At 43.5% G+C, this 25,632-nt stretch overlaps 1 protein-coding gene across 2 annotated transcripts in view; it reads right to left on the bottom strand.

The window, feature by feature from the left end:
- Nucleotides 1-25,632, bottom strand: part of SIAH3 (siah E3 ubiquitin protein ligase family member 3) — a 56,980-nt gene that overhangs the window by 24,471 nt on the left and 6,877 nt on the right. For both annotated transcript variants that reach the window (XM_027888879.1, XM_027888878.1), the window contains 2 exons: nucleotides 21,968-22,066; nucleotides 20,656-20,772 (listed from right to left, as the gene is read on the bottom strand). In XM_027888879.1, the coding sequence (XP_027744680.1) occupies nucleotides 20,656-20,772; nucleotides 21,968-22,021 (171 nt within the window). In that variant the 5' untranslated portion in view covers nucleotides 22,022-22,066. The remainder of the gene's footprint in view (nucleotides 1-20,655; nucleotides 20,773-21,967; nucleotides 22,067-25,632) is intronic.

The raw sequence follows: 25,632 nt of genomic DNA, 5'->3' as shown, positions 1-25,632 counted from the left end.
CCTGGCTAAGTAAGAAAGGACTTTCCTAATCACATTAGGATCAGTTTAGATGGCAGAGAGGGTAACAAAATTAGAGCTTTTAAACCATTATCTCTTCTTAATGAACATCTGCGTTGATACAAGCCCATGGAGAGTTAAGGAAAGCTGAGCTATGTCTGATCTCATTACAGCTTTAAAAAAACAAGTATGTGATTGAAAGCTGGTCCATGGCTGTAAGAAAACCATCAGTCTTTTTGTAAGAGTCAAGAAAGGGCTCTGCTCAAGCCCAGAGAGGCTATATTCTGATTCTTGATTTAAAAAATAAAATTATCTTTGATTCCTCAAATCTTTTCCTAGGCCCCATATGCCAACTAATATATAGATATGTACCTAGTTGTATAATGTGTCTATAATTTCATATTATATGTGTTACACTATAGTGTTTTAATTGTGTTGTATGCATCTTGTTTGATGCAATAAATTATTGTAATATTTTACATAACCAGAATTAATATCTAGTATGAAGATGCCACAGAGCGTGTCTGATCTGCTTGCTATGACAGCAGTAACTGAAGTGATATTGTTATTGTACTAGAGGGAAACAGGAACTCTGCAGAAAAACTGGACTGGATGAAACAGGGAATAAGACTGGATTTTGGCTAATGCAAGGTAGACACTATATGGCAGATGATACAGTGGTCAGGAGTGTTACTGTGCAACATGTTTTTCTTAAAAGCAATAAATGGGAATTGTTCACATATTTCTTAGAATCACAGAATCTTTTAGATTGGAAAAGATCTCTAAGATCGTTGAGTCCAACCATTAACCCAGCTAAAGCTACCGCTAAACCATGTCCCTGAATACCACATCTCCATGTCTTTTAAATACCTCTAGAGACTGTGACTCAACCACTTCCCTGGGCAGCCTGTTCTAACGCTTGACAACCCTTTCAGGGAAAAAAATTTTCCTGTTGTGCAATCTAAGCGTTCCCTGGCACAACTTGAGGCCCTTTCCTCTCAACCTACCACTTGTTGCCTGGGAGGCGAGATCAATCACCACCTTGCTAGACCCCCCTTTTAGGTTTTTGGATGGAGTGATAAGGCCACTCGAGCCTTCTTTTCTCCAGAAGACCTTCAGCTCCATCAGCTTCCCCTCATAAGACATGTTCCACACCCTTTCCCAAATTTACTGCCATTCTCTGGACTTGCTCCACCACTGCCATGTTTTTCTTGTAGTGAGCGGCCCAAAACTGAACACAGGATGTGAGGTGCTGCTTCAACAGAGCTAAGTACGGGGTATGATCACATCTTAACATAAATTAGGAAAAAAACAGGACTTTCTGTTGACTGATCAAAGTATAAGTTACTGTTACACAAATCCCCCCCTTTTATTCATATATTTACATATAAAAATAAAACAAAGATGGGAAAAAAATCAAGTAATACTATCTTGAATTTGATTACATGAGACAGATGGGCTCAAAACACAAAGTTGGTATCTGGAGCTGGCTATATCCAGAAAAAGAAGATCAAGTAGTGAACCTGAGTACTGGAATTCCGGTCATCCACGTACCTGAACAACCATCTCAGTCACTGTCTCTCTTCACACCACCCTCACTTCACCTCTCCAAACTGAAATCGTTGTAGCAAAAGCTAACCCTAACCTGAAGCTAAAGAAGTCATTTGTATTTAGCTTCAGGAGAGAGATTACTTCCCATCCCTCTTTTATTTAGCAGTATAGACATAACTCACCAGTCTTAGATGTTCATACTGGATTTCCTCTGTGCAAACATCACTTCTGCAATGTGTTTATGTTGATGTGTGTAAGTGTACATGTGCTGCACACACACACACACACACACACACATCTCCTTTGCTCCAATTTGGCAGAAACATAAGCCTAATTTTGAAATGTCACATCTAAAAGGTAATCTCCCAAAAGAGTTTACAATGCAAATCNNNNGTCATTTGTATTTAGCTTCAGGAGAGAGATTACTTCCCATCCCTCTTTTATTTAGCAGTATAGACATAACTCACCAGTCTTAGATGTTCATACTGGATTTCCTCTGTGCAAACATCACTTCTGCAATGTGTTTATGTTGATGTGTGTAAGTGTACATGTGCTGCACACACACACACACACACACACACACACACACACATATCTCCTTTGCTCCAATTTGGCAGAAACATAAGCCTAATTTTGAAATGTCACATCTAAAAGGTAATCTCCCAAAAGAGTTTACAATGCAAATCACTTCAGCAGTCTGGTTCATGGCACCGCTCTAAAATCAGTAATAAAGATAACAGACTGAGCTGAGAGAGAAAAAACTTTTTCAGCCAGCCTCACCACCAAAGTCTATCATGAAATTATTCTCTCCATCTACAGACATTTAATTGCTACCTGGCTTTTGAACTCATTAAATTCCAGATAATTAATCCCCAAGTACTAGGTTTTCACTGCCCCAAGACACTTTGACAGGTTTTCTTAGCAGTGGCCCTGAAATGATCGTTTCCTGCTCTCAGTGCTGCACATGCTGTGTCTAGCAGTTAAATCCATGTCCATTAATAGCAGACCACTTGGTTATACCAAGAGGAAGAAAAAGACAGGAGAAAAGTACAAGCCTTGCATTATCATCAGTTTTGGTGTGAATCTGAGTGATGAGAAAAATGCAGATTTGTCCACTTGAAGGATAATTACCCTGTGCTCTCCAGGGAGCTTGGTTGGCAGAATGGCCAAAGAGCCAGGCTGAGCTTCAGAGCTGCTGCCAGCAGTGTGCTGCCATGCACCTCTCCTGCCTTAGGACTGTCACCTGCCCATCCATAGGGCAGAGACCAAAACCCATGTTTTGGCATTGAAACCATCTCCCACTTTGACTCTCCATTCTCCAGTTCTGGTTCGAAGGTAGATAAAACCTCAAGGAAATGAGCACAATACGCTCTCAATTGTAGATTAGGGTCATAAAAACATCGCTTCAATTTATTGCTAAGTAAATTCTGCCACAGATTCAATTTAGTTAAAACTTCCCTCTTCCTCTTAAATAATCAGCAGAAGGCATTTGCTGTAGGTCTCCCCACCACTGACCAGCACCAGTGGAGGCATAGCTGGAAGGCAGCATCCCAAAGGCACTGCCCAAGCAATACCCTTGGGGACAAACAGAAGGCCTCTTGCATGAAATTTGCACTTTTGCCCCTGAGAATTCCAAGTGTCCTAATTTTTTTCTATTATTTGTATAACAATTTTATTATAATCTTGAGACAATGCAGCACAGACTTGAAAGTAACTTTCTTAATTAATTTTCTGGACTGTTGATGGTAGCACAACAGCCCTGCCAGGAGCTGAGATGTTCTCACAAAGCTCATGTACTTTAGGGTGAGATAAGGAACAGCATCTGTCCTTCAACGGGCACCTTTTCTCAACTATAAATGCTATCAGCTTACATTTACAATTTACTTTTATTTTTTCTTTTTTTTCTCTCTCTCCCTTTTTTTTTTTTTTTTTTTTTTTTTTTTTTTTTTTTTTTTTTTTTTTTTTTTTTTTTTTTTTTTTTTTTTTTTTTTTTTTTTTTTTTTTTTTTTTTTTTTTTTTTTTTTTTTTTTTTTTTTTTTTTTTTTTTTTTTTTTTTTTTTTTTTTTTTTTTTTTTTTTTTAGTACTGCACTTCTGTTGTTGTATGTGACAGGTGCCTGGACTGATTATCTCCAAAACCAGCATAATTAATGGCTTTCTGTAACTTCAAAATCAAATGTATTTTGATCAGCTTCAAAAAGAAGCCTTTCTTTCTGCTGATGGGAGGTGTGAACCTGTAAGTGCTGAGCCCGTGAGACTTTCCCTGACTTCAGAAGAAGTTTCATCTCTCATTCAGCAAAATTACTGAGAATGGCATTTAATGAAAAGAGAAGAGACTGAAGCTTTCTCCTTTCTGTGTCACAGACCTTGCTTTAACCTCAAAAAGGCCTTGGTTTCTTCAGCTCTAAAACACAGGTGACAGTATTTATAAGCACACTGGGAGTTTCTACTTGAGGAACATTTTATGAAAGCCTGGCTATTTTCCAAAGACAAGCATGATATTTTCCAGACCAATGAGCCATGGACTTTCTACTGCAGGTATAAAAAAAAAAGGTACAAGAATATCTAATCCCCTGAAATGGGAGTTTCAATACTTAATTAGAACAGAAGTGACATTAAGGCATTTTAACGATGCCAGGCTGGTAATGTCAAGGCTAAGGGAGCAGAAAGCCCATAGCTGATCCCCCTGATATGGGATGACCAGGGATGTTTCAGGAGCCTGCAGAAGCAGATGGTCTGTGGGGAGAGTGCTCTCTGCCTGCTCCTGGATGGTGAAACTAGCTGGATTGATCAGGATGTGACTGGAGAAAAAGTAAAGGAGCAATCTGGCAAAATGGGGCAGGGTGAGGATGCTGCAGCTACTGTGGGAAAGCAGTGGAGAGAGCTGGGACTCTGCTGTTGCGGGGTAAGTGGTGTGTGCAGACATCGCTGGCTTTTACAGAGTGCTGAAGCACCAGTCAGTGGTTTTGCAAGCTGGGGTGACTTTCACAAAACCTCAGAGGGCAGAAAGTGCTGATCCAGCAGCCAAGAAGAGCTGTAACTGCACCTGCAAAAGCTGATAGAGAGAGGAGCACAGGGAAAAGGTGTTGTGGAGGAAGCAGGCTGATGTGGTAAACACTGAGCTTATTGCAAAACTATCCTGGTGAAGGGGAATCCCACCGAATCTATATAACCTCTATTTTCAGTCAGCTGTAATCTATTTTTCTGGGGTTATTTCATTGTCTCCCTTCTAACCTCTAGCAAAGTTACTCTATTTTTACAACAGATGCGGTGTTTCAGTGAGGATATCAAAGTTCTCCCAGGCAAGAGGGAGGGGGTTATTCCTGGTTTTTTTTGTGGGATCTCAAGTTGCTGCTATTTTGTTAACATTCATGAAAAAGAAAACACTGAACAACATCTTCCCAGCCTCCCCAAAGCCTTCCAAGGTAATCAAATGTAGCCTTCTTTTTATTTCTGCTGATAATACCATTTCTAAAAATATCATATTTTGTCCATAGACATGTGATCTTTATTGATGAAAGTCATTGTGTCCAAACTAGAAGTCTTTCTGAAGGACATCTGGCAGCTGAAGTTATTGTCTTAAGCTTCTGAGAAAGGACCTTGGGTTTGGATTTATGCAGCTAGTCTGGTTAGGTTGCCATTAGAACCTCTTCTAGCTTTAATGTTTGCGAGGCAAGAAAATTTCACTGTACCTTCACCAAAGCTGCACCCTGTATTATGTCAGTGAAGTTTCAAATGGGATCCCTCCTTTTGCCTGTCCCTGATGCCAGCTTCGCAGGGTCCCTCCAGCTGTTTGTTATCAGAGATGGATGAACATGCTGTGAGTAGACAAAGTTTGACAAGCAGGGGAAAATCCTCAGCCTTGTTCTCACTCTTCATTTAGGCCAAGGAAGACAGGAGCGTAATGCCCTGTGGTTCCTGGGATTGGTGGCGAGAGACAGCTCAGTGATCCTAGGAGACAGTGGTAAAGCCCTCATTTAAGGGACCAGTGCTGCACTTCCCAGAACTATATCCCTAAGCACAAGACAGAAGTGGAAGAGCCATTTAGCTTGGCAATTTCCATGTTATCCAGGGAGTTAGAGCAGATGAAACCCTTAAAGGACCACACGGTTACTAGGTCCTGACAGGTACAAATTCCCTTCCTAATTAATATTTGTTAGCATGTATGTATCGCTTAACCCAGATCTGATATACAGAAATGTGTTGTTCATGGTAACCACCTCATCTCCTTTGATCATGACAGGCCAGCAGCTTTATGAAAGCTTTTGGTACCTGCTGTGTCTACAGAAGAGTTGATTTACGGTTCACTTAATGAACATTGTTCTATTACATATTGATTTTCTGTGTGGCTAATAGTTTAACTTTAAAATGATGTGAAGGCCATAACTATGGTAAGTCCATATGAGCAGCAAAACACCTCAACATAATAAAGCAAAAATCACTGCTGACCTGCAGCTGGTGCATCCGCTCTCCGAGAACCTGCTTGAGCATCGTAGCTAACACGTTCTCTGAAATAGTATTTCTCAGAGGTGAGCTCATAAGCAAGTTAATTAAATACCAAATTGGTTATTGCGAGTGCATTTGCTGGGCATGAAAATGTGATACATCTCTGACATTTCCGTCTGTAAATATGTTTTAAATAAGTCATTGGTAGTTAATTACTGTACTGTAAAATTAAGGCAAATAGATGTATTTTGGATGCAATAAGGCATCTGCTGTATGATAATTAAATAACATCAATGGGTTATTCTTAGATTAAAAATTTTGGAAAAGCAGGAGCATCACATAAAGATAGGGCATTTATTGCTTCCCTGGGCATAGCTTCTGGATTACATGAGGTGCAGAAGATATATTCACGTTAGCAACGAGGGCAGCAGAGAGCAGGGAGGAGGGGGCTGATTTGTAGCAAGCTGCTGTATTTTGAAGATGACCTGTCCCCACCCCCTATTTCCTGGCATGAAGTCTGGGGTGGCTGCCAATACTGCAGTACACCAGAAGTCACTTTGCACCATGAGACCATCCATGTGTGAGCCACAGAGCACAGATGCAGGCTTGAGACCTCAGGGGGCCCTGCACCCCTGCTGTTCTTCTCCAGAGAAGGATTTATCCCCTTGAGCTCATGTATTTATTTCCTTCTTCAGCTTTGGGACTGGGTTTGAGAGGCAAGCCCGTCAAAATAGGTGGCTTGCTGCTCTTGCTCCTTTCTTTGCTTTCCAACTAGGGCAGCTGCCTCCAGCTGATGAGATTTGGGCATGACACCATATTTTCAGCTGGTCACATAGCCTTAGCCTTATCTCTCACACTGGAAGATAATATGTGGGGAAAAAAATGATTTGAAACTGTGACAGCCTCAGTGCTCATTTCTTATGGTGACAGATATCTGGAAAATCAAGTTCCCTACTAGGACAAAGGAAGACCTTGCCTTTGAGGACATAGTACATAATCACCTACTAATGCCTGACGTGCCCCTCCATTCTCATTCTGCCCTGTCCTGAGGCAGTGCACAGTACACCCTTGAATTTCATGCTAGTTAAGAACCTCCTCAATATCACTGAGCTGACAAGTTTTTTTTATTTTCCACTTGACATTTGGACATTTTGTATAAGAATTAACTCCCCCTCTCAGAATTAAGGCCCAGAAACTTTATAGTGGCTGTACTGCAGACACTGAGATTTCTGCCTCTGCTGGAAACTCATCATACTTGTGATTGGATGAGGCACAGTCTTATCTGTTTTAATGGGGAACCACCAAGAAAACTCAAAGTGATGAAGAGCATTTTTATTTATCAGTGAAGATAAGGCTGGTGGATACTACCACACATTTTTATTTTTTTTAATCAGGTCATTGGTGTGGGGAAGCCTAGATGATTTATGGTTGCCCTCCCAAGGCTTTTGCATTTGCCAGGGAGAAGCAGAGAGGTTGCTGCAGTGACACACACTTCTTCAAAACACTACCTTCAACCTTGGCCAAGGTGTCTGAATTTTAGTCTGGTTGGAAGCTGGAAGAAAAATGTGCCAACTTTGCTGACTTTATTAGGGAAAAGGTCAGGACATTGGCACAGATCTGCCCCCAAACCTCAATGCAGGATGACAAGGGAGGTTAGGGGGCTGTTTGTGCCTTGTATTGTCTATTTCAGACCATCAGTTTCTGTCCACCTCTGCCTCTTCCCGCAGTCCCAGGCTAAGCAGACATCCTCCGCTTCCCCCCTGAAGTCAGGAGGAGACAGCATACTCTGTAATTCCAAGGTGGCATGATTGCTTCATTCCCTCTCAGTGGTGGCTGCATATTAACTGTGGATTAATGAGCCCTCTAAGTATTACTTAGTACTCCTAAAATGCTTTATATTTTCTACTTACAATATAATCATCATTAAGGGATTAAGATTAAAATAAAAAAAAAAAAAAAAAAACAAACTTAGGTAGCTACAGTTAAGCTTCAGCATCCTCATTTTATTTCTTACCACCTATTTACAGTGGCATATCCTACCAGCCTTACTGACACCAAAAAGATTGGCAGCTTTACAGTACTTATGGCAATGCACCACTTTTGTGGACGGGTCCTTCACACACATACAGAAGATTAACCTACACCAAGAGATTTAAGTAGTTTGGCCTCCACCCCAAACCACTTAACTGATGTCAGAGAACCCTGTCCCCCACCTCATTTAAAGAGAGATAAACTAAAGGCATAGTTGCCTGCAGAACATCCCAGCTAGATAATGCCCCCTGCAGCTCTGGCAGCACAATGGATTGCTGCAGCACAAGGATATGCCCATCAGGCTTGGAGGCAGATAGAGCACAAGGCCTTGGCAGGATGCTGTATTGAACAGATCCTGCCTCCTGCAGGGCTTATTAGTTCAGGAACAGCAGCTGCCTAATGCAGCTATTTGTCCCCTGGGCTCAGCCTGGCTCATATCCAGCCTCAACTGCGTCTCTGTTCGTCCATTCTTGCACGCCAGATCCAGGGTCAAGAGGGGCAGGAGATGGACAGCCTGCTGGGGCAGTTGGTGTGCTCAAATGCTCTGTTTGTAAAGGGAGAGGAAAGGGAGTTTGGGTACAGAGGTAAGCACAGCAAGCTCTCTGTCATCATTAGCTGCAGCCTGGGCTCAGAGCATTGGGTCAGTCACCACAGAGTGCTTTCCAGTGAGGTCAGTCTGATTTTACCTGTGAACTCAGGACCAGATGGATGAGTCTTGGGGAAATCTGGTGATACCCACCAAGATGTAGGGTTTTTCCCTACGAGGCAAAAAAATTATCCACAAAACCAGACTTAGGCTGTAGAACTTGGTTGCAGAGGGCTGGACTAGATTCTTGCTCAACTTTCAACACTCAGCTATTTGCAAGCACCAGGTGGCACAGATCTTACTGGAGCACTGGAGCTGTAATTTTGGGTCATCCAGAACTGGAGGTAGCTGCAGCCCACTGCATGACTGCGTGACTTGACATCTATTTGATGCAGAGAGCATCAAGGTCCTTTTCCATGAAAAACAGTTCAGGAGCTACTTGATCTGCAAGTTTCTTCTGTGTTGTAAAAGTCAAGAAGCAAGAGTTACTGTTACAGAAAATGCTGAAAGGCTGCTTTTGGCACAATTTCCCTGTGAGTGAGGAATGAAAAGGTTTTCCCTTCCACAACATCTGCTTCATCAGACTGAGTTCTCTTGCTACTGGCTGTTGATTGGCCTCTGGCAAATTAAAGTTGCTTTAGTTAAAGCAGCAAGTAAGCAGAATACCCAGACACAGCCTGGATTTATCTGTGAACTGGGATGTTCTTTCCTAATCACTAGCTTATTACTGAAAAATCACTAGAAGCTTAAAAATTGTTATGAGATACCTCACTAGTATGCTCATGTTTAGCTGCAAGTCTAAATTATCTCCAGTTGCCTTGTGAAGCTTCTGGAGATTAAGCTGGTTTCAGATCTGTTTTCTGATAGTGCCTTCATCTTTTACCAACAGCCTGAAAGAAAATTCAGTTTTATAATCAGTAATTTACAAACCAGTGGTTATGTGTGTGCAACCATTCACGAATGTAACATTTTTGAATCTCTTTTGAAATATTTTCTATGGCAGAAGAAACTCAGTAAAAGTTTCATTTTCTTTTTAAGTTTTATCATTTCCTGAACGATTTAGACCTTTGAGATTCCAGGCAGGAATTGTAATTGGACAAAGGGCTCCAGTTTGGCTATATAGGGGAAACCAGAAGAAGTGATAGTGAATTACTGCAAACATTTGCGTCTGTTTTCCTGCCACAGTTTAAATCTTGACCTGGGCAAGTAGACACATGCCTGTTTGAAATGAATGTGCTCCTACTGCATTGCTGCCTTCTTTGAGTTTGCACTCTGCTGAGGTCAGCATGTGCCTATGGAAAACCACTCCCTAAAGTGCAAATATTAAGTTTAAACTTGGGTTCCTGTCTTGAGGCAAATATTTATATGGGGTACTGCTTGATCCAACAGAGATAAAGACATCCCCAAAAAACATTTTCCAGAATGATGGCAGAGAGGAAACTGAATGAGTCAGACAAGCCCCTGACCACATCACAACTATTTTGTAGGGATGTGCGGAGAGAAAATAAAATGACATATTCCCAAAGCCAACAAACCTTAAACAAAACACTTTTCAAGGACCTGTGTCTTGGGCTTCTATCAGATATCCTATGGTGAAGCCTAGGCCATTCCTAATTCCAGGGCCTGCACAGCTACTGCCAAGGCACCAAAGGAGAACATGTGTCTGCATTTCAGCTGCCTCTTTAGTCTGACATATTAATGCAAACTATTTTAATAAACCCACAAAGGCCTGTGAAATGAGTTGGGGCTGTCATAAAGACCAAGTTTTGCCTCCCCCTCTGCTGCTGCTGGACAAGGACTATGACACCTTTTAAGAGACGAACAAATCCATGAGGGATGGTAGTATTTTAAGTTCTCCCCCCAAAAATAGAAGTCACCCACAGACTTCCATACTGCAAACCATAAGCTGGCCTAAAAATGCATTTCCTCACCTCTAGTGATGCTATCTCATCCTAAGTTACCAAAATCTGTGTAATGCCTCTGGCTTTCAGTGATCAAAGAAACAGAAAGAGACTCCACTGAGCCTATGAGCAGACACAGAATCCAGGCACGGAACAAAAACAACACTACCTAACTAACCTCTCTGCTTTGTGCCTCTTTGCACAGCTAATTAACACAGCCTGCACGTCCAAAAGTGGGTCTGAAGCATTAGGGATCCTGCCATGGGGAGGAAGTAATCATGAAGCAGTTAATTGAATAAGCCCAGGAAAAGTTGTTCCGCCGGCAGCCATCCCATAAGGAGAATGAAAGGCAGATTTGCCCAAGTGGATTATTTTCTCCTTGTGACTTGCTCCACTCAGCACTCTTTAGGAACACGTTTACACTTGTGCCATAGTGCAGTCTTTTCTGATAGATGTTGAACATCTGTCCTCTACCCTTCAGAGTTTACTTAGTATTGCTTGTAATTGCCAATAAGGGTGCTTATCCCAAAACATATTTTGGAGTATGTCTTGCTCTGTTTTGCCAGCCCTCATCTGCCACAGTGACCTCCTTTCCAAACCAAACTGTTTTAATTAGCTGGTGATATCCCTGAGCTTTGGACCACTCATGAGGATTTGCATTTCTGATGAGTTTAAATTATCAGATACTTGTATAACTGGTATAGCTCCATACTTTTTCACTGGTGTCAGTCCCCTGTGCTGATCCTTGGATTCCCAAGTGTATCCCACATGACTTTCTGTCTGCCTTCTTTGTTCTTTTCAGATACGTTTTTCCGGTATTACTTTGGTTTGGTCATTATTGAGGCAAATGTTTGAATATTGCTATTGACACCCTTACACTGCTGTACCCCTCTGTACACATCGAGTTCTGCTTTTATACAGTATTGCAGCATCAGAAATCTCCCTGAAAGCTTCCGTTTTGTGAGTGGAAAGAAGATTGTGTTACCTGAACCTGTGTAAAATAGTAATGAATACTTGGTGCTACTGTAGTCAAACTTTCTGGCTGTATATTAAGGAGGCAATTATCATGCTTGGCTTTTCTTTTGCATAAGTCAAAGGAACTGTAGGGTATCAGTGGAGTTTATTTAATTTAACTTTAGGTAGACAAAAATGACATATCCATTCCAAGCTAGTCTTCTCAATCCCTTGATTGTTGGTGGAAAGAAAAACAGTCTGTCTTTGAGAACAATGCATCTCACTAGTCGTAGACTCCAAAGGATATTGCACCACAGAGGGATCCTCAGATCTCAGGTAGGACAAGTAGGGAACTCACAATACTACCCAAGCAAACAAAGCCTGGCTCCACTGATCTGTGATGTGCCTTTTCATACAATGGGGGTCCATCCAGCATAGATAGCTCATCCCTGCTTGCAACCAAGTATCCTCAGGTGATACTGCTGTTCTTGCAATGCAGCAGTCAGACATCCCTATGGAAGAGGAGGATGTCTTCAGGCTGCCCTCTTCAAAAGAAATGGGTAAGTTTTCCGAACTCCATCAGGTTTTCCATATGGTCTTTTGCTGGATCAAGTTTGATAATTTCCAGAATAAATATGTCTGAATAAAGGTCTGCTCCTGCAAAAAATCGATTTTATTCTGTCTGTGCACGTGCTTGACACTAAAGCCCTGAATGTTCTTGCTGAGGTCAAGGTACTGCCATGATCACCCCTCTTGCCATCATCCTGCTGTTTCAATTTCAGCCTCTCATTTTTGCAAAGCCTGAAGGTGACCGTAACTCTCCCCTTACTCCAGCTGCCCTATGTAATCCTTGTATGGTGGTCATTTACTCCATTTTCATGCTTATTACTTTGCTTATTTTCCACATGGCAATCCCTAAGAGTGGAAGAACATTTTCATCCCCTTTGATGTGGTTTTCTGCTCTGTAGCATCCAACTCCTTGCTCACCTATAGCATTTGTTTTCTGCACAAGGAGATGTTACCAATTTAATCTTTTTCTGTCTTATTTATGCTCCATTTCTCTGTTTCTTTTTACATTTCAGCTGGCATTTGATGTGAAGGAGTGTGTGATCTTATGTTTAAGATATTCACAAGGACACATGTCTCTTCTCCACTATGCATTTACTAGGGGTTGATGGGCGATTCACCAGCCACTCTGGAGCTTAATATTTCCATGTATAAAATACTGATGCCTAAGGCATCAATGCCAATAACATCACTAAAGCTCTTCAAATGATTTTTGTTTTTGTTGCTGGGGAGGCCAATCTGGAAGTGAAAAAGAGTTTCAGTTTGAATCAGTTCAGAATGACATTGCTACGGAAGAAAAGGCTAGAACTGAAAGCATTTCATCTGGTATGGAAATAGCTGGTTAATATCTTCCCAAAGTTGTTTCAAACATTTCTGCCTTTTAAAAAAAGAACACCAAAATAAATACACAAAGTACTCGGAGGTCTCTGCTGTTCTCCTGCAGGAGTGCTTTCATGGTATTGGTGAAACTAAAGGGAGAGCTAAAGATAAATCCATTAATGTTATATAAGATGCTCAGAAATGGCTCTAAATAAATAAAAGTGCTTCTAATTGTACACTGTGTATGTGTACGATTTATTGGCAGTGCCAGGATGCTCTTCCCTCTTTGGAGAATGCTGTGGGAGAGCTGAGCAGGAGTGTTGCAGGTGGTTATTAGCAGCAGGTCAACCAGAGCAATTTTCAGATCTCCAGACGCAACTGAAATTTTTCCATTCAGCACAGCCCTCAACAATCCCTATGGGTAAGAGCCTTGTGGGAGGTTCTCAAAAACAGCTGGGGCTATTCCGCTGCCCAGCTGTTTGCTCTTGCTGCACTGAAGAAGAAGGGATGTGTGCCTACTTCGGCAGCGTACACAACAGACTGCCAGCTTAAATCCCCACTGCAAGTGGATTTGCTTTGCCACACCAGAACAGAGGGAAGATATTCTCTTTTGCCAGCTGGTGGGTTCATTATCATGGCCCACTATACTGGGTGGACAGCAAGTGCTGTGGATCCTTCAGTTGGACTTCCTTGCTCGAGCTCCAGTCCAAGGCATGATGGCAATTAAGTTTTGCAGGCATGCAAAGCGCTTGACTTCCTTGCTTGAGCTACATCCACAAGTGGTGACAGCAAAGGTTTGCTGCCTTTTGTAGCTTTCCTCATCCTGCCAACTATTGTTTTAAAGTGAGACTTTGTCTGTCAGTGGGGAAATTGGAGGCACCAAACAAGCTTAATTTTGAATGATTGTGATTTCTTCTGAAAGACCTTACAGGAAAATAAGAGATCCAAAGTTGCAGTGAAGTTAGTGATGCTTTCCTTTCAGCAGGAGCAGAAAAGCCCCAAATTACGGTATTGCACAACAGATGAGAAGAATCTTTTGCTTTGAGGCTTTGGTACAGCAGGGAATGGGAAGCATGAGAAGGAACAATAACACAGAAGGAAAGGTATTTAACAAAAAGACGCAAGCCATGGAAAAAAAGAAAAATAATGCAATCTGGTAAGGTAGTTGACTGAACATCCATGCTTTCCATTTCCAAATACACCACACACATACGTAGGTGGGCTGGGGAGTTGCTGTCATGTTCAGCCATGCCCAAGTGGAAACTTCAGGCTCTACCCAGCTCCATCAGAGCTCATTAACATAGTGGCTCAGCTCTGCCCACTTCTATTGCAAAAATCACAACAGAGGCAGGTCCAGCATGTTGCCTCCAAAGGACAAGTATTATGGCTTTTAAACAACATAGGAAAGCCAAAACCCTGCAAAGGTGGGGCACAGACATAGTAGCTCCTTTCCCTCGTTTTACCAGAGCTCTTGGGATCTGATGTGTTTCCTTTAAACACAGTTGCTTGGATTACTTAGGAACCTCAGATTGTTTCTGAGAAAAAAAAGAAGTTTCTGTGTCCCCCAGCTAAGTGTGCTGTGAGTTCTTTGATACCAGGGAAGAACTGTAATGGTTAAACAAAAAATTATAGCCTCTGTAAATTCCAACTTTGAGGCAAAATTCATTGTAGCTGGGAACCTGGACTCAGACTTTTTAGCACTTGAGGCTTTCAGGACCATGTTCAGTGTTTGGATTCTCTGTTGAGGCAACCAGCAATGTGTGCTAGTTAATGACAGTTGTGAGAATGTCCAGGAGTGACTTTCATCAGCAGTGAGGCAAACTGAGACCTTGCCTCTGATTTCATGTAATCAAGGCTTTATTCTGCACCCTCTGTGTTAGCCACAGCAATTCATTAGGGGCAGTATTTCTCCTGAGGGAGTTATTTGGGCCATTATGTCTAATCCAGAGGGCTGCACTGAGAAATTCCTGATATACTGAGCCATGTCAGAGTGGGTGGATTACAAAGTGATATGTGGCAGTGTCTGATGGCTACTCCTCACCCTGCTGTCAAACATCCTGTCAAGGGGAGAGAGATTTCTCTAATATTAAAATAACAGCACTGTCTTCCATTGATAACATCTGACTTCAAAAGTCCTGCAACCAGGTGGGATTTATTATAGAGTCATAGAATCCTAGAACAGTTGAGTTGGAAGGCACTTTTTAAAGGTCATCTAGCTCAACCCCACTGCAATGAGCAGGGATGTCTTCGACTAGATCAGGCTGCTCAGAACCTTGTCCAAACTGACCTTGAATGTTTCCACGGGTGGGGTATCCACTACCTCTCTGGGAAAACTGCCAGTGTTTCACCACCTTTATCATAAAAAACCTTCTTTCTTATATCTAATCTAAATCGACCCTCCTTCGGTTTAGAACCATTAACCCTTGTGTTATTGCCTTAAATTCACCCTCAAAATTAAATGCGGATAGGAAAGGACTCAGTGCCTACCCACTGTATTCCATCTCTGGATTTGCAGCAGAATAGACAGGACCAGTTAACAGTGGTAATTAATTTCCTCAGTGGGTTTGGGGTGGGAGGTGAGAGAAGGAAGCCAGAGCCCATTAATGCAGAAACTTCTGAGGTGGGAGCTCTTTCCCTCCCTCTCCCAAGGAGACACTGTAGCTGAAGCTCAGAGCTGTCCTGCTTTGCGGCACGCTTGGAGTAAGGTCCATGCTGCCCTGTGTTGTAGTGCCATGGCTCATGCAGGTGCATGGATCTGCGGGCTTAAGATTAATGCTTTACTGGAGTTCCTGGGACCGGGTAGCAGCAGTGGATGGAGAGCCCCTGAGGAGAGCTGCCAGAGCATGCTAGGCCTCCCCTCTGTGGATGACCATTATGCACATCTGTGGGACAGAATGAGGCTTCTGGAGTGCTCATGGCCACCTTGGATTCTAGTTTTGCCTGCTAAAATACCTTCAGAGGCAGGGCTGAAGGAGTGCTGTCAAAGCACCGCCTGCTACTGTTCACATCCCTAAAAAAGGATTTAGAAGTCTGAGGTGCCTAGTGCTTACACAGCCCTGGCCTACAGCTGGGATGGGACATAGTGGCCTTGCCATAGGAGCCCAGGTTTGCAGGCAGCAGTGGGTATTGCACATCCTCTTGACACAGCTGTCACAACCCTGTTGGACGCTGTGGCCAAATACCACTTAGTCCCCAAATCATAGCCCTGCAGGGGAGATTTGAGGGTGTCTGGGCTGAGATGGTGCCAGAGGACGTCTAGGGGTTGTTAGCAGCAGGTTTCAAACTCACCCTCCTCCCTTGCACTGATCAAATAAATCTCATGGGGGTGTAATGCATCATAGCACTTTAATCCTGCTGGGGATAAAGTGGATTACAATGCTGTTTAGCTGGCCACTGTGAGCAGAGCCAAACTGTTCTAACAGGATTCAAATCCCTTCTCAAAGTCAGAGCAGATTTGCTTTTTGATTTAAAAAATCACGAAATAACATCTTGGCCCAATAAACCATGTTACAACCCTTTTCAACCATAAGATTAAACTATATATGCCTTCATTTGAATACGCTTCTTTTTGTAATTCAGCAAGTTCCTTGAAGTTCCACAGAGGTGGAGATTGGTGTTTTTTACAAGAACTTTGTAAACACACATTTCCCTCTTTATAAGAACATTTTTCACACTCCCCAAAGAGTTAAAGTTGTCTGTAAAAAGCCAGTAACTTCTTGAATGAAGATCTGTTTTACCCAGGCGTATGCAGCATCTTGCCAAGCATCGGCACCTGGCTGGGCTGTGATTGCACTGCAGTCACCTGCCGTGTGTGGCTGTTTTTTGGGACAAGGATTGTTGCCAGCTAAGGCATGAGGACAACCCCCTGCACCTTCACCCTCTTCCCAGGGTGCAATTAGCAGTGCTGTGGATAATTGCTATTAACAAGGGGGGAAGTGTAAATGAATTCATTGAGCCTCATCTCTGCAGGATCAGCAAACCCTGATCATTTTTTCCATGCACATGGAGCACCTTAAAACTTTCCCTGCACACTGGGACCTGCAGCCAGTGGCATAAACAGTGCTCCTTCAATTAATATGGTCTTGGAGGGAGCCGCTGCTTGGCTGAGGAGCTCTGTTGCCTGACTGTGTCTCTCCAAGGGGAGATGTCAGGTTGACCACACACTTTAATAAAGACAAGTTACAAGGTAATGTGTATAATATGACTGCAGATGAAGGTGACCTATGGAAGTGTGGTAAATAAGTGGTTTTCTCTGCTTGGCAAATGAATTTTGATCCCAGTGTAGCACTGTGCTGTAAGATGCTGCTGCTATGTCTGGGAAAGCTCATGGGAAGACAAAGAGCAGAAAGCGGCAAGAAGGACAAAGAGGCTCTGGAACAACCCCCCCGTCTCCCCCCTCATTCGTACTCCTGACAAACCATCGAAACAGTGGGGGACATTTGCATTTCCCTGTTTCAGGAATTGTCTTAGCCTATGTCAGGCTGTCGTGCACAGGGAAAACAGCAGCAGATCAATAGGGGTGTCTGTGCTGACACTTCTACCATTTTGCCCTTTAAGAAACACTGAAATGCTCATCAGCCTTCCCAATTAATAAGCCTTTCAGTGGGAAGACATACATGGGTTTCTTTCCAAGTGTGTGCTTCTCTACCAACCTTTGTACCTCTCCTAAAGGAAGAGGTAAGTGATAGGCTCTGGTCATGGTCAGAGGTCCAGGCTGTGATTATGATGACAGCTTGCTGGCATAACTTTACAAGAGAGCCCCCTTGGTCCAGCTGTGGGCCTGTGACAGCAGAAACTAGTGCAACCTTTCGCTGCAGGGTACCCTGCCCTCTGCTGCTCACTGAGTGCTTTATGTGATGCCAAGTCTAACACACGTTGTGACCACCAACCACGGATCCTCCAGGGCGGGCTGGATCCCACTACCATCCCTGAACTCTCCCTTGAAAGTGGAAGGAGCAAGAATGGAGGTCCTGCTGCAATTTGACTTTAATGGAGTTATGTGCGTTGGCACTGATTGAAGATCTGACCTGTGTGAAGAATGTCAACCTGCATAATCACAGCAGAGCATGATGCCTGTCATTTATCATTTGCACCAATCAACCAGGAGCCCCCGTGCACCATTGTAGAGATAGATACAGAATAAAATAATCCCTTTGCAAAGAGCTTACAGTTTTGGAGTTAGCACAAACATTTAAGCCTTGAAGAGAAGACAGAGAAATGACATTGCTCCTAGCCCTTGTTTCCTAGCAGGCTTATATTCATCGACCGCAAACCTTAATACAGTTTTCACTCCACTTGTCAATTGTTAAGTTAGATTTGGGGGCTGTCAACAAAATGTTACAGTTGAAATGACCCAGCTAGAAATAATAGACTATGAAACATATAGCCATAATACTGTAAACCAGCAGAGAGGAATACATTTGGCCCTTTCATGTTTAATGGTCCCTCAAGTGTCATTTGGGAGCAATCACAGCCTCCTTGTGTATCCCTGCGGGAGAAGTGGGCACCCCAAGAAGCAGGTTCATCTGCCTTGTGCCTGACACCAGGTTTCGGACAAGGTGCCTTGCTTACTCAGAGCCAGCGCATGTTGGCCCACAGGCTGCTATGGGTGGGAACTGATACTGTCATGCTGGGCACAAAGGGGTCCAATCCACCCATGTCCTCTGAATGCTGCCACGACGTGGTGATTCATTCCGTGCAGAGCTGATGAGAAACCAAACTGAACATCTTGGGAGTAGATCAGAGCGAAAGCCCACTGTATTTATGTGGCTTGATGTGAGCTGGGTAACTTGGGAGTACTTTCAAAGTATGTTTCACTTTACAGACAGACAGGTTTTTCAGAACAGAGAGGTCTCTTGTCAGCTTGTCTATCTGAATGATGTCTCAACAGGCTCCTATGGAGAAACACTTGTTGTAGGGTTCCTAACGTAACATTATCAGGGGAGCAATTCCCATCCAGGTCAAGATGATTCTTACTGGGGTTTTGCTAACACATCAGACCTTTTCCTAGAGGGTCCTATTTGTTCACAGGAGAGTTTTGCTTCCAATGCCTGCATTCAAATTATTCAAATCCGAGGCAGTATCAGGATTATTCATCTCTCTACTGGGCTCTGGGTCTGAGCAGTGAAGAGCTTGGCCATGGGGGATTTTATTAAACTGAAGTGCCCTATGAGTTTCACACAGAGGAACAATCACCAACTACTTTTGATATACTCAAAGGTAAAATGCTGCGGCTCCTACAATATGAAATCTGCAACTCAGGAAAATGTGAAATGATAAACTCAGGTCTGGTCTTAGATACCAGTGGAGCAGTAGTCACCCCTCAGTGTCTTTGTGGGATCTCATCAAACCGTTCCACTGGCACTAAAATTGTGTTGTGAACTTCGATAACCTTTTTTTTTCTGCTCAATTTTTTCTTCTTTAATAATTAAAATTATAGATGAAAGTAGCAGGAGACAGTCAGGGTTGAGCACAGAAGCATTCACTTACAAAAACCCCCTATGCACTTAGGAATGCAGTTATTTCTTTTATCTATTCAGTTATTAAATCCTTTCAGATAATGAGAGGGCTGTGCAGTTTTAACTTAGCTTGTGTTGGTGGAGGAGCGCGATGCTGCGTGAGGAGTGCCTGCACCCAAGCAGTTCATCCCCTGTGAGTGCCTGCCCCAGCTGGCAGTGCTTAGAGCACAGCCTCGTGGGGAAATCCTCCTGGAGCTGGCACCTTGCTAGAAATGACCTCTTCCTGCCTGAGCACAGCCTGAAACTGGAAATATAACTGTGGGAAATATGCCTTTTTTAGGGGAGTGATGCTACTCTGAAAAGGGATTTACCCCATCAATAGACCTCCCCCAGGGACCCGTAGCTGAAGAAAGATGCTCCCTGCAACCCAAGTACCTCACAGGGACCATAGCAGAGACAAAAATAAGTTGTCCTGAATTAAATTAATTTCTGAGCTTGTGTCAGGATAGCGGAGCTACCTCACAAGTCAGGTCTTCAAGGACTTCCCACAAAACAGAAGCCACTTCATTAAAGTTGGTCATTCACTACTGTGATAAAGTAATTAAAGCCTCCTGATTGCTTTTTCCCCCTGCTGCTCCTTCTCTACTACAAACATGAAGGCTCTGGTATAGATGGAGCTGTTGACACTTTGTCAGTGAAAATCCAGAGCTATGCGACTAAGAGAAATGTTTTATGGGGACTATAAATAGTTTTGCATTAAAGCAAATGTATTCTCCCACCTAAAATAGATTCACCTTGCAAACAGCTAAAGGACAGTTTCAGCGCCAGAGGAACACCTTCAGTCTCCCCTCAGGAGGCAGAAAGAGCCTTTTTCCCCTGAAAGAGCAAACAACAGCAGTGGAAATGCCTCTGCTGCCACCCCCCCTCTTCCTGTTCCCCACTGCCTGCTAGCATCCCTCTGTACTTAGGTGCCATCCTGGGAGACCACCCAGCATCCTTCCACAAAAAAGGGATGTTAATTAATCCAAGTAACTTTTCCAATCATTTTTTACTATATGCTTGCAACATGCATGCTCATTATGTGGGTGAAAGGGATGAGAAAACTTTGGGGAGAGGGAACAGCGACTTCTCACGATCACTCCTCAGAGCAGTGGGTTGCTTCTCCTTTGCTCCAAAGGGAATCATGCATTCAGACAATGCAAACATCCTCTCTGCCAGGGCTGCAATGTGTTAACAACATTCTCCTCTTGCTGCCAGAGCATAATTTCATTCCCTATGGAGAAACGTGGGTGCTGGTGGTGGGGAAGACAACGAGATGTTAGAAGAGAAAATATATTTTTAACTCACCTTGAGGCTGTGTGTTGGGTTGACGACGCAGACAAGTTGCCCGGCAGCTGAGAAAACCCTCTTTGCCTTGTAGTGCTGAAACCGCAGGTGAATAAGATCTAACACAGCCCCAAAGCACTGGGTGAAGAAAAGCATCACAACTTTTGGCGTTTCTGCTGCTGCTGCTGCTGCTGCTGCTGCTGCTGCTACTGCTGCTGCTGGCAGTGGGCAGGGGAAACAGCCAGGGAGCCCCTGAGTCCTTGAGCCCGGGGAGGGAGTGCAGTTGGCGAGAGCTACTCTCCGGCACAGCTTAGCATGCCTTCATATTCATCATCAAAATAAGACGGGAAGAGGCTTGCAGCAGCGGGGCGGCCAATGGAAAGGACAGAAATGTTATCCTTGAGGTCCGGAGACAGCCAATAACAAATGCCTCCCCTCCAGAAACTCCCTGATGAATTGAGCCTGGTGGAGAATGTATTATTGAACATTACCATACATCAGCACATTGCATTTATCTTGTGATTACAGCCAGTCATACGTAAGGCTGTGGAGATATGCAGGCAAAATTGATTGCTTAACATCTCCATTTATTAATTGCCTTAATTTAACAAAGGAGCACTCGGATACCAAAGCTACATGTAAGGCATAAGGAAGAAGCCCACCAGTGAAACTGTTAGAAAGTAGCAAAAATAGGTTAAGCAGACTGTGTTTTTACTGAGGGAGAAAAATCAAATATGCGAAGAGAGTCACAGTTCCTTGCAGCGGTTAAGCAGAAGTAGAGCTTGCTACATAAATAGATTTGCGTCTGTGCATTCACAGGCTTCAATTTGGATTTTCATCACTCTGAAGTTTTCTAAATTTTATATTCTGCTACTTCACAAGGGTCTCAGCACACAAATAACATTTCCCCCATCACTAAAAATAGGAGAGATCAGGTCTCCGGTCTGGTGTAACTTGGAATAACTCCATTTAGAGTCAGTGATGTTTTCCTGATTTACACTTGCCGGTGTAAATCAGGTCTGATCAGGTCTGTTGGACACAAAGCATGGTAATTACTGGATGCTAGAGCTATGAGAGCATAAAAAGGCACAGAGCATGCTTCTAAAAATAATGAAATATGTGATGCATGAGAGCACACATAGAGAGAAACTTGCACTGAGGGAAAAGCGACTTCTAAATCAACGGAATAATTAAACATGCAGAAGGCTTTTGCGTGTCATTCATCTGTATATCGGTGAGCAGGAAATTACAAATTAGCCATTAGATAGTCCTAGACATTAAAAAGGAATTAGGGAAGTGCAACGAAAATAAACACGCTTTTACGTATTATTACCAGTGCGTATCTCTGTTGGTGGGCAGGGATCCCTCTCGAGCCATTGAGTCTCATTAAACTTGAGTCTCTGTAACTGGGTTTTCCAGGAGGTGACTGCAGCTGAGGGAATCAGAAAGCACATTCATTTCATGGGACAATCCTGTGTGATATGTTGCCGCGCTTGTTAATAAATCAAAGAGAGTTAATTTAATTAGCTCTCTGCCAGAACTTCCTATCAGGGTGCTATTTAGGCTTGCTAGCTACGTACTCAGATGGCTTATTTAGCCTTGGTAATCCTTTTTCCCTTCAAAGCAGAACAGAGAAAAGTAGCTTTTCTTTCATTTTTTTTTTTTCTTCCTTTTAAATGTGAGCCCCATGCTGGGGGTGACGCTGCTGCTGCTGCGGACAGAGCAGCCCCTGTACAGAGCAGGAATTAGCCTGGGACTGTATTGTCACAGCTGCCTCTTCCTAAATCAATACTGCAATCCTGGTTCTGCCAGACTGCAGAGAGCTTGTGCAGGAAAAAAAAAAAAAAAAAAGGCCTGAGTAGATAAATAAGTGAAAACCGTGAATGCTGGAACAGCTGATTACACAAGCCCCCAAAAAACATTAAGGATGGAAGGAATATGTATCTCTTAGTTCTTAACATTTGGTTGTAAATGAAAACCGGAGATAATTATTGCAGCGCTGAGTGACACTTTGAGAATAATTTCAGACAGACTTGAGGACAAGTGAGTGAATCAATTTGCTTAAATGTATTTTTTTTTCCATTCCCAAAGTAACTGTAAGCATCCAGCTATTTATTATTTGTTTCTTCCTGATTTGTAGTTGGTAGCTGCACAAACACTTCATACTAGGAAATTTCAGTCTGGAAGTTACCAGTGCAAGTATTCTGCCTTAAATGAGCAAAAGGTCCTTGCTATTTACACTAGTTATTGCCACCTGAATCCCTGGAGATTGATTCTGTTTGACTGATTGACTCAACTGAATGCCTAGACTTGGGGGGCACTAACATATCCATGGGCAGCAGAGGTGGAACTCCTCATCTCTGCTGTCCAGCGAGTCTCAGCGCTCTGGCAGTTCCACCATCCAGTCCTCTTGAGACCCAGCTGCCTTCTGGAGGTTGGCAGGAGAGGTGTCCCTGATCCCACAGGTGCATAGGAGCATCTTCGATCTAAATATACATCCATGCCTCTGGGCTAGTATACAGAAAGGGTTATTGTTCTCCAAAGCAAAGACTACCTTCAGGGATGGTGAGGGACCTTTGCAATACCCAAATCCCTGTATACATCTGTGCCCATCTCGCTTGCTATATGTGACCTTCCAAGGAGCAACTCTCTAACAATCCTACCTGGCCTCAAAGCTTGGAGCGTGTCCTTGATGGCATTGTTGAGCTGTATGGGGGCAGCCAGAGAGAGAAGGAACAAGTTCATGTGCAAGGGGCACTTGGTGAATCCCATTAAACTGCTGGTTGCAAATTTCCTGTGACTGCAGCCATTATTTCCAAGATGGTTTATTCTGTAACAGGCAAGTGTGAAGTGGCAGAAGTCCACACGCTAAATCTCCATTAGAATCCAGATTTTGCCAAATTAGCAGCTCAAGTGGCATCACTTTAATACGCATGGGATTACAATGCTCTAACAGCTCAGCTGCTGCTGCGACTGCATCAGGTTTGCAAGGTAATAGGATCAGCTAGACATAAAAACTGACTGCAGTGGCAATAGCTTTCCAGTTTTTCAGTTTAACAGTTTTTCAGGTGAAGGGAAAATGCTCGTGGAAAACCTCAGGTGTCTAGGCACTGTGTGACTTGGCAGGATGATAGCCGGAAAGATGCATTGCTCGGTCCAAACCCAGAGTGGAATTTTGAGTTTTAGTCAGTTTTTTTAATCTTTCTAACTGGGCACTTGTGGGGGTGACCTTCCTACATGATGCTTTCTCTCCCTTCCTGCTCTGCCAGACACCGCAGACGTAGCAAACCCAAGCTCCTTCTCATCCTGTCTGTATATTTTGCTGACACCCATCGGATGATTCCCATGCAGCTGGTACTAGACTGCTTTCCATTACCAACAGCCATAGGAGAAACGTAACCTGCCTTGGACAACATCAGCACTAGTCATTAACCCAAGAACAGGAGAGGCAGATGCTGCTCAGGGTATTACAATTATCCATTCAGGCAGCTAACCAGCCCGCCTGTGTGTCCATGTTTCTGACTGCTGGTAGGATTTCTGGCAAGGCTGGCTGGTGTGGGATGCGCTCTGGCTCCACTATTTATATTTCCTTGGGAAAGGAGCCAGACCAATCTAACCGGCCGCTGCCTTCTTGCAGGGACAGCCAGCATGGGCACCTTGGCGCAGGGAAGGACCCCTCTTACATTTTCATCCTCGTCTTCTAGGGATGCTAACTGGCTGTTTAAACGTGTCACTGCCTTCATCTAGCTAAGGTTCATTTTCTGTCTGGCATGGGGCTGGGGGAGCAGGATCGATGCCAATTAGGCACTGCTCCCTTGACTGTCTACATCTGAGTGCATCAGCCCAGCTCCTTTTATAGTCCTTTATAGTGGGGGGAATAGGGCACACTGAGGATGCATTTCCTTTGACCTGATTGGGGCATCAGGCAGTTTTCTGCATCCTTTGACTGTACAAAACTTCATGTGCTCTCTGAGGTCTCACAGCAGGTTTTGATGAGAGATGTTTGCACCGTTAGTTATCATTTTTCTCTCTTGTCTTTTAAGCAAGAACATAAGAAAAGTCTCACTAATTCAGCGCAATGATCCCTCCAGCCCAGCATCCTGTCCACAACAGTGATTACAGGAGAGGCCATTTTGAGTTGGCTCATGGGCAGGAACCACCACCTGCTGTCCATTCTCCTGGTATTCCCTAAGCACTTATAATTGTCATCTTGCGAGCACAGCTCTAGGGAAGAAGAACCTTTTGGAAGAAGAAGCAACTTTTAAAACTGGCAGAAGAGTTGTAGCCCTCCCGGCTGCCCCCCGTAAAGCACGTCACTTCATACTGACTGCTCTGTGCTTTGATTGGAGCCCATCCTTTCCAAAAAGCCTGGCTTTGAAGATTCCTTTGAAGGAGACCAGTGGTACCTCCTGCTAAGTCCTAAGTTCTTCCAAAGATTATTTATCTTCACCACTAGCATTTTTTTAATCTTCTTTCCAGTCTGAATTATTTTCCTGCATGAGCTTCTGCCTTCATAAAGTCATTGTGCTTTCCCTCACTGAGCTGGGGCAGCCTTTCTCACCACAGACTTTCTCCATGTGAAGATACAGTTTTGCCTAAAACCTCCATCAGCAAACCCAATAGACAGATAAGGTTTCCTTTGCAAAGCACCTTTCTTGCCCAAGACCAGGTCACTCTTGCAGCTTCTCTGTGCATGTTCTCTATCTCCTCCTCCCTTTTTGTTGAGCCTTATCTGCTTCTCACCTCCAATGAGTACAGAATCAAAAAGGTACTTTTGGCTCACAGTGCTCTGGTTACAGGTGCAACACATGTGCTCCTTTGGGTCTCCATTCCCACACTTCCACTTCACTTGCAGGGCAGATCTGACACCACTCAATGCAGCACAAGGGAGCCGGAGCTGCCTGTGGACAGGGAGGACAACTACGGACCTCCCTGGAAAATCCATGGAGGTACTCCTTCTTGAACATCAGCAGATTTTTTTTTCCTGTTTTTAAAAAA

This window comes from Empidonax traillii, unplaced genomic scaffold (assembly GCF_003031625.1).
Source record: "Empidonax traillii isolate 1590-97213 ecotype Southwest subspecies unplaced genomic scaffold, ASM303162v1 scaffold247:size2371522, whole genome shotgun sequence".
In the NCBI taxonomy this organism is placed as follows: domain Eukaryota; kingdom Metazoa; phylum Chordata; class Aves; order Passeriformes; family Tyrannidae; genus Empidonax; species Empidonax traillii.
Note: the sequence above shows the minus strand (reverse complement) of the source record. Positions and strands in the feature narration are given on the sequence as shown.